The 16,237-nt window shown below is 36.8% G+C and overlaps 1 protein-coding gene across 25 annotated transcripts in view; it reads left to right on the top strand.

Annotated features, from left to right (window-relative positions):
* Window positions 1–16,237, top strand: part of wt1b (WT1 transcription factor b) — a 117,397-nt gene that overhangs the window by 80,342 nt on the left and 20,818 nt on the right. For 6 of the 25 annotated variants that reach the window (XM_073929433.1, XM_005159243.6, XM_073929436.1 and 3 more), the window contains one exon: window positions 11,470–11,850. The exons of 16 other annotated variants lie outside the window; for them this stretch is intronic. In XM_073929433.1, the coding sequence (XP_073785534.1) occupies window positions 11,470–11,850 (381 nt within the window). Of the gene's footprint in view, window positions 1–11,309; window positions 11,851–16,237 lie in introns of those variants that run through there. 3 more of the 25 variants (XM_073929439.1, XM_073929438.1, NM_001039634.3) reach the window with 2 other exon arrangements.

The following is a 16,237-nucleotide window of genomic DNA, read 5'->3' as shown; positions in this document are numbered from 1 at the left end:
TTCAGGTTCAAATGTGTACTAATAAATATGCAAAACAATGTGGCAAAGCTGAAATTGAACAACGTGAAGATGAACTTTCATTTTTTGGGTGAACTATTCCATCAAGTCCTAAGTTGTCGGTTTGCAAGCATCAATAATACTGAGATTTTTCATTATGCCTCTTATTCCAACTTACCAATTATTTCACCATATTTATTTTGACTTTGACCTTTGGACATGTATGGTCACTGGATTATGAAATTCTTTGCTTATTGTATGGATCACTTCCTTAATTTACTTTCTCACTTTTTCCGCCTTCTCATTTGCTGCGTTCCTGAAAAGGGTATTTCCTTTGTTTCACGATGTTGCAGAGCTTATATCGGTAAGTCTAACATGTGATGTTGATTTTAAAGATGTTGTAATATTTGCACTCAGGAACACTATTAGGAAAAACTAATTAAAGACGTGACAGACTGCTAAATCAAGTCTCATAACTTCATTTTACACTGAAAAAAATGTAATTACCAAAAGTCATGACAAGAAATATTTTTCTGTTGCTTTCACTTAGTTTAATAAGTTAATCAGGTTTCAATAATTAAGGTTATAAAAAAGTTTAACCTAATTTTTTAGTCAGTTGTATTTATGTAAGTTGAGATGACTAGGAAAGTTAACTTGGTTCAACTAAAAAAATTAAGACTTATTTTTTTTTTTACAGTGAAGTTACAAAGAACTGTTAGGAAATTGCTTAATCATAAAGTAAGGGATTACATTCAATTTTTAGGTAATTTATTTACAGTTACAATTAATGTACTTGCCTTTAATACTTTACACTACCTGACAGAATTCTTGTGGTCGATCTCAGTTGTAAGACCAACAAATAATAATTTGACTTCCAGTTGATCATTTGGAAAAGTGACAGAAGGTAATATTTTTTTGTTGAACGGCATCCCAATCATCACAAATACTGCAGAAGACCTACTGGAACCCACATGGACCCAAGATTCTCATAGAAATCTGTCAAGTTTGGTGAAGAAAAAAATCATGGTTTGGGGTTGCATTCAATATGGGGCCGTGCGAGAGATCTGCAGAGTGGATGGCAACATCAACAGCCTGAGGTGTCAAGACATTTGTGCTGCCCATTACACTACAAACCACAGGAGAGGGCAAATTCTCCAGCAGGATAGCGCTCCTTCTCATACTTCAGCCTCCGCATCAAAGCTCCTGAAAGCAAAGAAGGTCAAGGTGCTCCAGGAATGGCCAGCCCAGTCACCAGACATGAACATTATTGAGCATGTCTGGGGTAAGATGAAAGAGGAGGCATTGAAGATGAATCTAAAGAGTCTTGATGAACTCTTATTTGAGTCATTGCAGAGATGTATGGATGCAGTCCTCCAAGCTCATGATGGAGTCAGACACAATATTCATTCTTTTTTCACTGCAGCATGACTTTATATTCTATACTGGACATTATTTCTGTGATGTGACAAGAATTTTGTCTAAGCAAAATCAGACCTTACTGTCTTAATTAAATAATTAAAAATCAAGACATGATCATATTTTATTTTGGTAAAATAAGTGTAATCTAGAGGCCTTTACCTTTCATATTAATCACTGCTGATACCAAATGATCAACTAGAAGTCAAGTTATTATTTGTTGTTCCTAAAACAACAAATAATCCTCAAGAGTTTTGTCAGGTAGTGTATATTCTACATTTCTGTACAAGTCAGATCAGAGAAGCAGAGTAATATACTTTTTATATTATATATATATTAAGTCTATACTACTTGTCTGATGATTGCACAAGCTTAATAAACGAATTGGGTTAAATAAATATAACATGAAAGGGTGGCTCAGTGTTTACTCCCGAGTCCCGGCTTGGTCAGTTGGGATTTCTGTGTGGAGTTTGCATGTTCTGCCCGTGTTGGCGTGGGTTTCCTCCAGGTGCTCCGGTGTTCCCTACAGTCCAAACACATGCGCTATAGGAGAATTGAATGAACTAAATAGGCTGTAGTGTATGAGTGCGTGGGAATGTGAGAGTGTATGGGTGTTTCCCAGTTAGGGTTGTGGCTGGAAGAGCATTCGTTGTGTAAAACATATGCTGAATAAGTTGGTGGTTCATTTCGCTGTAGCAACCTCTGATGAATAAGGGACTAAGCTGAAGGAAAATGAATGAATAAATGGTGTGCATGAAATATGGGGTCATTACTAAAACTTTACATATTTTGATACATGTGATTTTTCTCTTTATTATTTAATGCAGCTAAAATGCCCTGTTTGACTTAAATTTTTTTATATACTTTATTTTTATTTTTATTTTTTTTAAGGAAAAAAATACAAATAATAAATAAAAAATAAAATAAAATAAAATAAATAATACAATAAAACACTGGAACTTAAATGAACAGTTGACCGGTCACATATTTCCTTACAGGTCACATAAACAAATACATAAATAAATCAGATTACGTTGTGTAAAGGCATAAGTACAATCCATTTCTCCCTATATTGCAGGTATTTGTCCATTTGTAGTTTTAAAGAAAAAGTCATCCTCTCCATATTTTGAACATTAGATATGATATCCAACCATTCAGATTTTGTAGGGGGTTCCAGTTGTAGCCACTTTCGAGTTACAGTTTTCTTACTGGTGGCTAGGAGTATTTTTAATAAATACTTGTCTTTTACCATTAAGTTGGATGCAATATTTCCCAGATAAATTGTTGTAAAAGAAAAATCGACATCATCACCAAAATATTTCGTATTACTTGCATTACGTCTTGCCAGTATGGCTGAATGGCTGGGCAACTCCAAAATATGTGAAAGTGGTTTGCCAAGTCTTCTCCGCATTTTCTCCCCTATCCTTTGTTTAACTTAAATTTAAATAATTAAAAGAATTTAATTTGTTTTAAGATTTGCACTAAGAGTCAAGCAATCAAAGTACTTATACTAAATACATTTTCAGACAAAGTAATTAGGGAACTAATTTAATGGTGTGATTGGTCATTAATGACTTTTTGGAGTAACTTTGCCAACACAATGTTTTGCTGCTTATTCAGACTATTTATTTCAGATGAGCTAAATCTGAAACACAATTCTTGAGGTTTTTGGGGGGACAACTCAATTGTCTTATATTCAATTCACTTAAATTTGTAAAAACAACAATTGATTTGTGTTGGGATAACATGAAGGAATTGTGTTGAACTCAGCACTTTTTTTTTTAGAAAGCTTTGACTTTATTCTTCTATAAAGAGTGGAAATAAATTCCTAGCAGCATTCTCCTGTTTGTGGTGAAGAGATGGGAAACTCTTGAGGACATTTACACAGATGAGTGCTGCAGTATAGGGAGGGCTTGAGTTATGAGCCCTTTCATGTTTCTGTTTAATGTTTCTAATCTCCACTCATGTTTCATACACAGACATATGTCCAAGGATTTGTACAAAACTTAACTACATTAACTACATGCGGTTTTTCTTCTTGTTATTGACATATTTATTTTGACCCCAAATCCTCTGACAGGTCACAATTCACGGTTTAATCAAGCCAAGTTGCATTTGTTATATGATACAGAAATAGTTTGACAGCAGCATTATATTAGCAAATAATGTTTTTATGATGTTTTCGAAAGAAGTTTAAAAAGTAGTGCTACATAGTCACATATGTAATGCTACACATACATAGAAACAACTATACAAAACAATTTTGTTACATAGATATTTAAAATTAGATACAATTTTTATTATATACACATATCATTTATATCTAAATATAAATTTTTTTCTCAAATATATGCATGCATGTGAGTATTTACAGTTGAAGTCAGAATTCTTAGCCCCCCATCTACCCCCCCCCCCCAACCCCCCTTTGATTTATTTTTTCTTTTTTAAATATTTCTCAAATGATGTTTTACAGAGCAAGGACATTTTCACAGTGTGTCTGATAATATTTTTTTCTTCTGGAGAAAGCCTTATTTGTTTTATTTTGTCTTAAATAAAAGCAGTTTTTAATTTGTAAAAAAAATTTTAAGGTCAAAATTATTAGCCCCTTTAAGATATATATATATATATATATATATATATATATATATATATATATATATATATATATATATATATATATATATATATATATATATATATATATATATAGTAATCTACAGAGCAAACCATCATTATACAATAACTTGCCTAATTACCATAACCTGCCTAGTTAACCTAATTAACCTAGTTAAGCCTTTAAATGTCACTTTAAGCTGTATAGAAGTGTCTTGAAAAATATCTAGTCAAATATTATTTACTGTCATAATGGCAAAGATAAAAAAAGTAAAAAATTAGTGATGAGTTATCAAAACTATTATGTTTAGAAATGTGTTAAAGTCTTCTCTCAGTTAAACAGAAATTGGAGAAAATAATAAACAGGGGGGCTAATAATTCTGACTTCAACTGCATATATGCATAATAAATACAGTACACACACTTAAATCATTTCATTTCATTTTACTTTGGCTTAGTGACTTTATTCATCAGGGGTTGCCACAGCGGAATGAACCACCAACTTATCCAGCATATATTCTACACAGCGGATGCCCTTGGTTTGGGGTATGCACCTACAGCACATGTCTTTGGACTGTGGGGGAAACCAAAGCACCCAGAGGAAACCCACGCCAACACGGGGAGAACATGCAAACTCCACACAGAAATGCCAACTGACCCAGCCGGGACTCAAACCAGCGACCTTCTTGCTGTGAGGCGACAGTTCTAACCACTGAGTCCCCGCGCCACTCTTAGATGTTGTTATAATGTTTTTTTTTATTTGTTCCTCATCATGATGTATAGCTTCTTTCATTCTAATTCTTTAATTCTAATTCTTAAGTTTTGAATCTAAAGAGACTAAAACGAGATCTGCAACTAACCTGAAATGACTGAGTATGTAGCTAAGCATGCTGACAACCTTACTTAAGATGTTAAACTGAGGTCCTGACTCTCTGTGGTCATTTAAAATCCCATGGCACTTCTCGTGAAAGAGCAGGGGTGTAACCCCGATGTCCTGGCCAAAGTCCCTCTATCGGCCCTTACCATCATGGCCTCCCAATCATCCCTTTTCACCTAATTGGCTCGATCACTGTCTCTCCACTCCACCAATAGCTGGTGTGTGGTGAGCGCACTGGCGCCGTTGTCCTGTGGCTGCCGTCGCATCATCCAAGTGGATGCTGCACACTGGTGGTGGTGTGGAGAGACCCCCCTCATGATTGTGAAGCGCTTTGGGTGTATGGCCATCCACAATAAATGTGCTATATAAACACACACATTACATTACTTTGCCACTTAGTCAGTTTCATGAGTCTTAAACATGCAGTTGCATTCATCTTGAGTACAATGAAGTGCGCAGAACTTGTCACACAGTTCTTGGGTGTCATCTTATCTGCTTGCATATAAACCGCACATTTTTTGACAGTTATTAATGACCTCTTTGAGACCTTTTGCCTTTCAGTGGCCTCAGCCTTTGACTATTACATCACTATTATTCTCAGGAGCTCCACCAATATAATTAAGCAATAAGATTGGAGAAGCTGCGTTTCATAATTGTTATTGACACCACTCAACATCAGATGGCAGATTTTACACAATATAGCTTACGCATACAAGAGTCCTCAATTTAAATGAACTATTATTTTATTACTCAATTTGAAGACCTATTTATTATGTCAATTGTAAACTAAAGATTGGCATAGAATGGTGTGCGGTCAAATTACAGAACTTTATGCACTGCAAATTGTTTCAAGTGACTTCACATAAAACAGAAGTAACAGGGTTTCAGAATTACAGGATTTTGAATTGCTTCATTTTAATTGTTAAAGCAGGGCGGCACGGTGGTTCATTGATTAACACTGTCGCCTCACAGCAAGAAGGTCGCTGGTTTGAGTCCCAGCTGGATCAGTTGGTATTTTTGTGAGGAGTTTGCATGTTCTCCTCATGTTAGGGTTTCCTCCGGGTGCTCCGGTTTCACAGTCCAAAGACATGCGCTATAGGTGAATTGAATAAACTAAATTAGCCGTATTGTATATGTGTGTGTGAATGCAAGAGTGCATGGGTGTTTTCCAGTACTAGGTTTCAGCTGGAGGGGATCCACTTTCTAAAACGTATACCAGAATAGTTGGTGGTTCATTCCGATGTGGCAACCCCTGATAAATAATGCATTAAGCTCAAGGAAAATGAATAAATAATCTTTAAAGCAACTCTACAGAAGGCAAAATTTCCATTATTCGGCTCAGTTTAAGTCAAACTTATTCATGTAATGTTTATACGATACACATTTAGTTATGGTTTAGTTTAGATTTGCAGGTATTGTTCTCATCTAATTGTGTTAGATGAATACAGTTCTGTCCTGTTACTTCATTAAAACCAATTGTGCTGACCAATTAACATCCACATTCTAAAAAATATATTGGTTTGTTTTAACCCAATGTTTGGTCACTTGTAGATGAACCCAACATTTGGTTAAGATTTCAGTTTTTTAGTTACTATCAATATGTTACTTAATGATATACACTCACCGGCCACTTTATTAGGTACACCTTACTAGTATCGGGTTGGACCCCCTTTTGTCTTCAGAACTGCCTTAATCCTTCGTGGCATAGATTTAACAAGACACTGACTCATATTGATATGATAGCATCAGGCAGTTGCTGCAGATTTGCCAGCTGCTCATCTATGATGCAAATCTCCTGTTCCACCACATCCCTGGGGTGCTCTATTGGATTAAGATCTGGTGACTGTGGAGGCCATTTCAGTACAGTGAACTTATTGTCATGTTCAAGAAACCAGTCTGAGATGATTCACGCTTTATTTATTTCCTTACTTTTATTTATATAGCACTTTTCTAGACACTCAAAACGCTTAACACATGTTTTGGGGAATGTTCTAATCCACAACCAGTGTGCAGCATCCACCTGGATGACACGACGGCAGCCATATTGCGCCAGAGGAGACAGAGTGATGAAGCCAATTATGGTATGGGGAGGGTTAGTAGGCCTTTATAGACAGAGGCTAGTGGGCAGATTTGGTCAGGATGCCGGGGTTAAACCCCTACTCCTTTTTTTTAAAGGACATCTTGGGTTTTTTAACGACCGCAGAGAGTCGGGACCTCGGTTTAACATCTCAGTATAGAGTCCTAGTCACTATACTGGGGCATTAGGACCCCTGCAGACCACAGGTAGGGCGCCCCATGCTGGTCTCACTAACACCACTTCCGGCAGCAACCTAGCTTTCCCATGTGCTCTCCCATCCAGGTAACTAGCTTCAGTGGTTGACCATGTGAAAGTTGCAGAGAGCTAGCTGCCGGTTATATGACATGGCGGGTTGGGGGTGTCTCCACACCACCACCAGTTTGCAGCATGCACGTTGAACGGCGCCAATGCGCTCATCACACACCAGCTATAGGGGAGTGGAGAGACAGTGATAGAGCCAATTCATTGGATGGATGTGATTGGGAGGGAATTTGACCAGGACACCGGGGTTACAACCCTACTCTTTACGAGAAGTGTGATGGGATTTTTAATGACCACAGAGTCAGGACCTCGGTTTAACATCTCATCTGAAAGATGGTGCCCACTGACAGTGTTGTGTCCCCTTCACTTTCACTAGGGCTGTAGGACTCACACAGACCACTGGTTGAGCACCCTCTGCTGGCCTCACTAACACCACCTCCAACAGCAACCTAGTTTTACCATGTGGTCTCCCATCCAGGTACTGACCAGGCTTAGCCCTGCTTAGCTTCAGTGAGTAACCGGTCTTGGGCTGCAGGGTGTGGCTATATATATAGTTAGCGTGCTCTAAAACTGTGACAAAATTCACATTTAAAAGATATAAATATGATTTAAACATCCAACGCTTGCATTTTATTACTTCTACCTAAATGGATCAATAAATTTTTTGGCAATACCTTATCATTCAGTTTCTCATTAAATCTTCTGACCAATCAAATGCTGTCTAGTATCTGACATGCCCCGCCCCCTTTAAGACGCTTTTCATTTGCTTTTCATTTGATGGACTTTTCAACCACTCTCACTGGCAGAGCTGTGATAAAAACCTAATGCTATTGGCTGTTTTTAAAGAGAAGGATCTACTATATGTCCCGCCCTCTTCTCATGTTTCAGTTGAGATTGTCAAACAATGAATGAGAAATGCACATCTCAAAGCTCTTCACAGGACTTTTACTTTTAAATTACACTCACAGTTGAAGTCAGAATTATTAACCCTCCTGTTAATTTTTAATTCTTTTATATTTTTATTGTTATTTGACTAGATTATTCAGGATACTAGTATTGAACTTAAAGTGCAATTTAAAGGCTTAACTAGGTTAATTAGGCAAGTTATAGTAATTAGGCTGGTCATTGTATAACAGTGGTTTGTTCTGTAGACAAAAAATATAGCTTAAAGGGGCTAATAATATTGACCTTAAAATTATTTAAAAAAATTATTTTAGCTGAAATTAAACAAATAAGACTTTCACCAGAAGAAAAAATAATATCGGAAATACTAAAATAAATTCCTAGCTCTTTTAAACATCCTTTGATAAATATTTAAAAAAAAAAAAACGCAGGAGGGCTAATAACTTTGACTTCAACTGTATAATTAATCCATCCATTTTACAAGTCCCTTGTCCTGTATATCATGAAAGCAATTCTGAAGCCTCTTCAAAGCATTCCAGAACACATTTGTTTACAAATGCCTTGTGAAATCTGCTTGTGTTTTGGCTCAGTCTTCAGGCCTCCAGGGAGGAATTCCCCTATTTTTGAGCTGCTACAAAACAAATGATGCATGGATTGAGGAATCAGCTCTGCTGGATCTTGCTCATACACCTCCAGAGTTCACACCGACGAGAGGTCAGAGACGTTATTTACTGTACATAATCAGACCAGTGCTCCGGATGTCTGTGAGTGAAAAAAAATGGTTATCAGTCCGCTACTGGACTGAACAAAAACATCATCAAAGACTGCAAAAGACCAATTGGAACCCGCATGGACGGGTTCCCCAAGATTCTCATAGAAATCAGTCAAGTTTGGTGAAGGAAAAATCATGGTTTGGGGTTCATTCAGTATGGGGGCGTGTGAGAGATATGCAGAGTGGATGGCAACATCAACAGCCTGAGGTAATTGTGCTGCCATTACATTACAAACCACAGGAGAGGGGAATCAGATCAAAGTTCCTGAAAGCAAAGAAGGTCAAGGTGCTCCAGGATTGTCCAGCCCAGTCACCAGATATTAACATTATTGAGCATGTCTGGGGTAAGATGGAGGAGGAGGCATTAAAGATGAATCCAAAGAATCTTGATGAACTCTGGGAGTCCTGCAAGAACGCTTTCTTTGCCATTCCAGATGACTTTATTAATAAGTGATTTGAGTCATTGCAGAGATGTATGGATGCAGTCCTCCAAGCTCATGATGGAGTCACAGACAACATTCATTCTGTTTCCACTGCAGCATGACTTTATATTGTATACTGGACATTATTTCTGTGAAGTGACAAGACTATTGTCTAAGCAGAGTCAGACCTTACTGTCCTAATTAAATCATTAAAAATCAAGTCATGATTATATTTTATTTTGGTAAAATAAGTGTAATCTAGAGGCCTTTGCCTTTCATATAAGCCACTTCTGATGCCAATTCTTACTAACAACATGAAAAAATCCCCTTTGCCTTTCATTCACATCCCTTGTTTTCTCAAGCAGGCTACAGACAGTGCTGGTATTTCACAATAGCATTGCCCAATCACCCTGCACATCCATCAGCTTAATTGAATCTTCACTTTGACAACTCAAATCCTTTAGATAGCACTCATTTATACTTCCCCTCACAGAAAACAGAGCCAACACTTCAGCTGGAGACCCTTATCTGCATTCAGCTCATTACATGCTAAACATATAATAGATGTACATTGAGACCAAATGCTGCCATCTAAAAATAACCATTTAGGTTTCCAAAATGAGCCTTTCAGTGAACGGTTCTTGTTGTAAAGAACTTTTCTAATGTAAATATTAAGATCACATTTTCCACTTTACCTTTTGTGAGCTGGAACCTTTCTATAGATATATTAAACATTTTGTGGGAACCATCAATGCAACTAAGGAACTTATTTTTTTAAAGGTGTAACTCATTCATTCATTCATTTTTCTCCAGCTTAGCCCCTGATTGAGGTTGCCACAGTGGAATGAATCGCCAACTATTCATGCATATGAAACCCCCACGAACACAGGGAGAACATGCTAACTCCACACAGAAATGCCAGCTGGCTCAGCCGGGACTCGAACCAGCGACCTTCCTGCTGTGAGGCGACAGTGCTAACCACTGAGCCATCATGTTGCCTAAAGGTGTAACTTTTAAAGGGGTGGTCCAGAGTTTTTTTTTTACAAATTCAAGTGGATTGAACATAAAACATTTAAATTGCCCCCCCCCCCCCCCGCAAAAAAAAGTATTAGTTGTGTTGTTTCAACTCATTTTAAAACAAACAGCAAAATAAGTTTTTCTGGAGTGCATGAAGGTTTATAACCACTTTAAGTAGAGTAATGACTACATTTTTTTGGGGGGCGAACTGTCGCTTTAATACACTGTAAAACCCAACAATCAACTTTATCAAATGAGTGTTAACTCAGAATGTACTGAAAGTTAACTCTACTAATTTGAAACGAGTTTTGAACTCAGTGTTGAAGGTAATGAGTATATTAAATACCTCATTTCTTCAACTTAGATGGAGTAAGGTCACAGTACTCATATAGATTAGATTTTTTTTTTAACTCAAATGGTTTGTTGCAATTGGTTTCTTCAAACAGTTTGAGTTGCCTTAACTTACTGGGTTTTACAGTACTCAGTTTGAGTTCTCTTCATTTATTGGGTTTTACTGTGCTCAAATTGACCCGTTTACTCAAATGTAATAAGTTCACAGTACTCATTAGGATTAGTTTTTATTATTTTTTTTAAATCATATGGTTTGTTGCAACCAGTTTCCTCAAATGGTTTGAGATACCTTAACTTTTTGGGTTTTACAGTGTAAGGATGTTAGCCTACAAAAAATCCAGCACTCTGAGAAACACTATTTGCACAATTATTTCCCCTACTAACAAGACTATAAACAAATGCACACCCACCTACCAACCCACACACACACACACATAATCACTATAACAGCTATTAGTCAGAAGAGGACTGAAAGTGCTGTTCGAGTAAAAGATGAGTAAGGTACAGAAGAAGTGATGTTTTTTCTTCTTAAACTCCTCCTCTGAAGATGGTGGGATGGTTTTTAGAGCTGACAAATGTACAAGAGTGAAGTTTCTCCAGCTCAAACTCTCCCATGCATTTCTCCAAACACCTCACCAGCAGAGAAACACACACACATTCTGCTTCAGCAGACGCCTTCAGGAGCGCAGCGCTTATCTTTGACATTTTGAACTCAGATATTCTAGTGTTTTGCAACCCAGAAAATCCGTCTAAATGCTGACAGAGCCGTGCGGCCCGATGGGATCGGATGTCAGAGACCTGAGCGCCCTGCTTCCAGCTGTCCCGACACTTCCAGTGGGAAACTCAAACTCTCTGCCTGTCGGCGGAGCTTCGCAGTGGGGCCCGATGCTGGACTTTCACCCTGCCTCTCCCTATGGATCTCTTCCTTCCCACTCCTTCGTGAAGCAGGAGCCTGGCTGGGGGCCCCCAGACCCTTACGAGGACCCTCACTGCGGTTTGGGGGCCTTCACTGTACACTTCTCTGGGCAGCTGACAGGGATGCACGGCCCATTTGCTGATCCTCCTTCTAGCCAAAGCAGAATGTTCTCCAATGGGCCTTATTTGCCAGGCTGCATGGAGAGTCCTCCTGCTCCACGCAACCAGGGTGAGAAAACCATCCCGTCCTTACAATCTCGCCTCAAAATCTCTCTCAATGTGGTCAAAATGTTATGAAAATTAAATAAATGGAAGGATTTGTTGATTCAGGACTAATTTTAAGGACTCTTTTTTTTAAAGTGATTTTAAACATGCATTTAAATTAAATTAAATCTTAATACTAGTCAAAAACAAAACATTGCATTTTGGGAATTATTTAAAAGGGATTTTTAAATTAAAATGTGTTTTTAATATATATGTTTTGAATGTTTTGCAGTCAAGTATTAAAAATATATATATTTTACAAAAATAAAAACTAATGTATTTTAATGCATATATTTTTTATGTTTTGAAGCTATGTATTAAAAATATTTATTTTGCAAAAACATTTAATTCGAATCTATTTTTATGTTTTGGATGTTTTGCAGCCAAGTATTAAAAAATAATTATTTAGAAAATAAATATAAAAAAAAACTCTAAGGTATAAATAAATACAAGTTTATTGTTTTGCAGTGAAGTATTAGAAACATATTTATTTAGCATTTTTTAAAATTCAAATGTATTTTTATTACATATAATTTTTCATGTTTTACAGCCAAATATTTAAAAAAAAATGTTTTTTTGCAAAAAATAAAATAAAATAAATAAATAAATAAATAAATAAATAAATAATTTAAGTAATTAAATGTATTTTTAATTTGAACATTTCACTTGAAATGTTTTGATGCTTAAAAAATCTTTTTGTTTTTGACCAGTTTACCGAAATCTTAAACTTGATGTTTAAAAAAAGGAAATATAATTTGGTATATTTTTAATTATCTTATTATTATAAATTACATATATAGTTGAAGTCAGAATTATGAAACCCAATGAATTATTAGCCCCTATTTTTTCTCAATTTCTGTTTAACAGAGAGAAGATTTTTCAACACATTTCTAAACATAATAGTTTGTTCTTTAGACTATTCAAAAATATAAAGCTTAAAGGGGCTAATAATATTGACTTAAAAATGTTGTTTAAAAAATTAAAAACTACTTTTATTCTAGCCGAAATAAAACAAATAAGACTTTCTCCAGAAGTAAAAATATTATCAGACATACTGTGAAAATTTCTTTGCTCTGTTAAACATCATTTGGGAAATATTTAAAAAAGAAAAAGAAATTCAAAGGGGGGCGAATAATTCTGACATCAATTCCATGCTCGAAGTAACATCTACACAAAAAACAGAAAAGCTGCTGGTAAATTTTAAAATATGGGTAAAATCCCTGTAAAACATCAATGTCAACAAATTGTAATAATAGAAGCATGTTTTACGGACCTTTCAGTTAAATACTTATTTATATATATATATGCATTTCATTTGAACGCTTTAAATAACATTCATTCATTAATTTTCCTTTATGCTCAGTCCCTCATTTATCAGGGGTTGCCACAGCAGAATGAACCGCCGCTTAAAATATCAGATTAAAAAAATCTAAAAGCATCTACAAGCTTGAGTATGGGATTCATACTTGATGATGAAAGGAAAAAAATGAAAGTGTATAAATCCTATTGAGCCATCAACTATATTTTTTGCTGTGCTCAGTTTTAGCCGCAGCACTAAAGATAAACTCTTTAATCTGTTGCGTCAGCTTTGAAAAACTTCTCAAATCATCTGTTTTATCGCAAGGCTGCCAGATTCTTTGTCTGAAGAGCACTTTTCAGCTTCTTCAAACTATTAAGAAACCGGAATATTAATAAAAACACGACAAATACAAAAAAGTTGTTTGCACCAAACCAAATAGATAAATAAATAAATAAATAAATAAATAAATAAATAAATACAAATCCTAAATGAAATGCTTTTATAAAGTTTAGAGAAAGCAAAGCGTGACCTCTGTCCATTCATTCACGCAACAAGCATTACTCGTATATTATTGTAAATGTCTGTGTTTTTTGTTTGACTTACAGCAGAGTTTAAGGCATGTAAATCTGAGCGCTCAAATGCAGAAGTCTGCCGTCTGTGTGTAAAAGTGCATGTATCTCTCTCTTTCATTTGTCGCTAGATTAACTTTAGGAAAAGTCACATTGATTTACAACAAAGGTAATTGGTCCCAAGTGGCTTTCCTCCACGGATGAGTAATGGAGTCTGCTAGTGAGGGGTGTGCATTGCATAATTTACAGCATCAGTATTAGTAAGGCTTTTCTGTGTTTACGTTAGCTCATTTTTCAGATAATACTAAAAAAACTTAACCCTAACACTCAGAATGCATCTTCTTTAGTGTTTTTCTACCTTTATTTTCAATCATCTTCATTTGATTTTTCCTCTTGCTGTCTAGTCAGAAGAATGAAGTCAGAATTATTCGTCCTGCTGTGAATTTTCTTGTTCTCTTTCCTAGTATTTCCCAAATGATACTTACCAGAGCAAGGCATTTTTTACAGTATTTCCTATGATATTTTTTCTTCGGCTAGAATAAAAGCAGTTTTAAATTTTTTTTAAGTGAAGTTTTAATTTAAACTAATTTCGGGAGGAGCACATGCTCATGATTGACCCAGCTGGCCCACATTAAATAATCATGATCCTCCAATCAAAGGACTCCAAGTCACTATATATATCCTCATTTCCTTTCTACAACTATTTTCGTCTGTAAGAAACCCCTCTTCTCCTCTTCTTCCACCTTTATCCAGAATGGGCGGCACGATGGCTCAGTGACTAGCACTGTTTCCTCACAGCAAGAATACCAATGGTGTTGGGTCCTCGCTGGGCCATCTGGTATTTCTGTGCGGAGTTTGCATGTTCTCCCCGTGTCCGCGTGGGTTTCCCCTGGGTCCCCCGGTTTCCTCCCACCTTCCAAATATGCTCTATATTATAGATAAAATAAGCCTAAATCTTTTTTCTAATGTCTTACTCTCAGGAAGTTCACCTTTGCTTCAGCAGCGGCAGAGTTTAAGAAAGAAAGGGGGGAGCCCTGGGCCCCGATGATTCCTTGAGCTCAGGGCTCTCTCCTGGGACAGCACGCCAAACAAGCTATGTGATTAATCATGAGCAAGTGTGAAGTTTATTTCTAAACTAATTTCGAGAGAATCACGTGCTTATGATTGCTTGCAGCTGGTCCTGCATTATTCTATGTATGATTCACCAATTAGACGATTCCTAACAGGGCCGGAGTGGGACTCTTTTTCAGCCCTGGAGTTTCAAGCCTCAGACCGGCCCACCTCAGTTCACCACTGACTATATTAAAATAAGGTCATTTCCAATTCAGTTTCTAATTACACTATCACATCTTTTTTTTAAAAACAGCTCTTTTAGAACTTCAAATGTTCAACAACCCTAACAGTATTATGTCTTAACAATAAAAATGAAAAAAATTGTTACTCAGACAAGGACCGAAACCAGGTTGGCCACGTCATAATCTAACGTACTTACCACTGTACCACAACAGCTGTACGTTGAGTGGTGACTTATCTAGTTATATCATCATTACCCTGCAGGCTGCATCCTGCTCACGAGGCTTCGAGAAAATAGATAAAAAGAGCAGAGCTGCGGTAAAATAATGAATAAGAAGGCTGTGGTCAAGTAAATAAATAAATAATTTTTAAAAAGTGTGACTGCTGAGAGCAACAGATTCTGGAACTAGGGACACCGGCCCTCACGGCCAAAAAACGGACCGGCCCACCGGGAATTCTCCCGGTCCTCCCGATTAGCCAATCCGGGCCTGATTCCTAAGCCACTATAAATACCCTAGATTTTACACCACAACCATCTTCGTATTGAAGAATAGCCACCTCTACTCCTCCTCCTTTGAAGATTGGTGGCCCAGTGGTTAGCACTGTTGCCTCACAACAAGAACGTTTCTAGTTCTAGTCTAACCAAGCCAGCCGACGTTTCTGTGCGGAGTTTGCACGTTCTCCCCGAGCTCACATGGGTTTTCCCCGGTTTCCTCTCACTGTCCAAAACATGCAACTTAAGTTAATAGACTAATCCAAATCTGCACCATAGACATGCTCCTAGTAAGTATTTATCTCTTAAGAGCAATCACTATCTGTTCATTAGCTACTACAGCAGAGGAGTTCTCGAGATCTACCTGAGCTCAAACTCCCCTCTCGCCTTGCAATGGGAGGGAGGCCCGGGCTTGAGGATCTTATGAGCTTAGGCCTCTCTCCCGGGACAGCATGCCAAACAAGCTTTAAAATCAATCATCAGCTAAGTGTGAACTCTTGAAATGTCACTACAAGCTGAATACTAGTATCTAGAAAAGTATCTAGTCAAATAGTATGTACTGTCATCATAGCAAAGATAAAAGTTATTAGAAATGAGTTGTTAAAACTATTATGTTTAGGAATGTGTATTAAAAAAACAGTAATTGGGGGGACAAATTTACAGAGAGGCTAATAATTCAGGAGGTCTAATAATTCTG

Source organism: Danio rerio, chromosome 18 (assembly GCF_049306965.1).
Source record: "Danio rerio strain Tuebingen ecotype United States chromosome 18, GRCz12tu, whole genome shotgun sequence".
Classification (NCBI taxonomy): Eukaryota; Metazoa; Chordata; class Actinopteri; order Cypriniformes; family Danionidae; genus Danio; species Danio rerio.
Note: the sequence above shows the minus strand (reverse complement) of the source record. Positions and strands in the feature narration are given on the sequence as shown.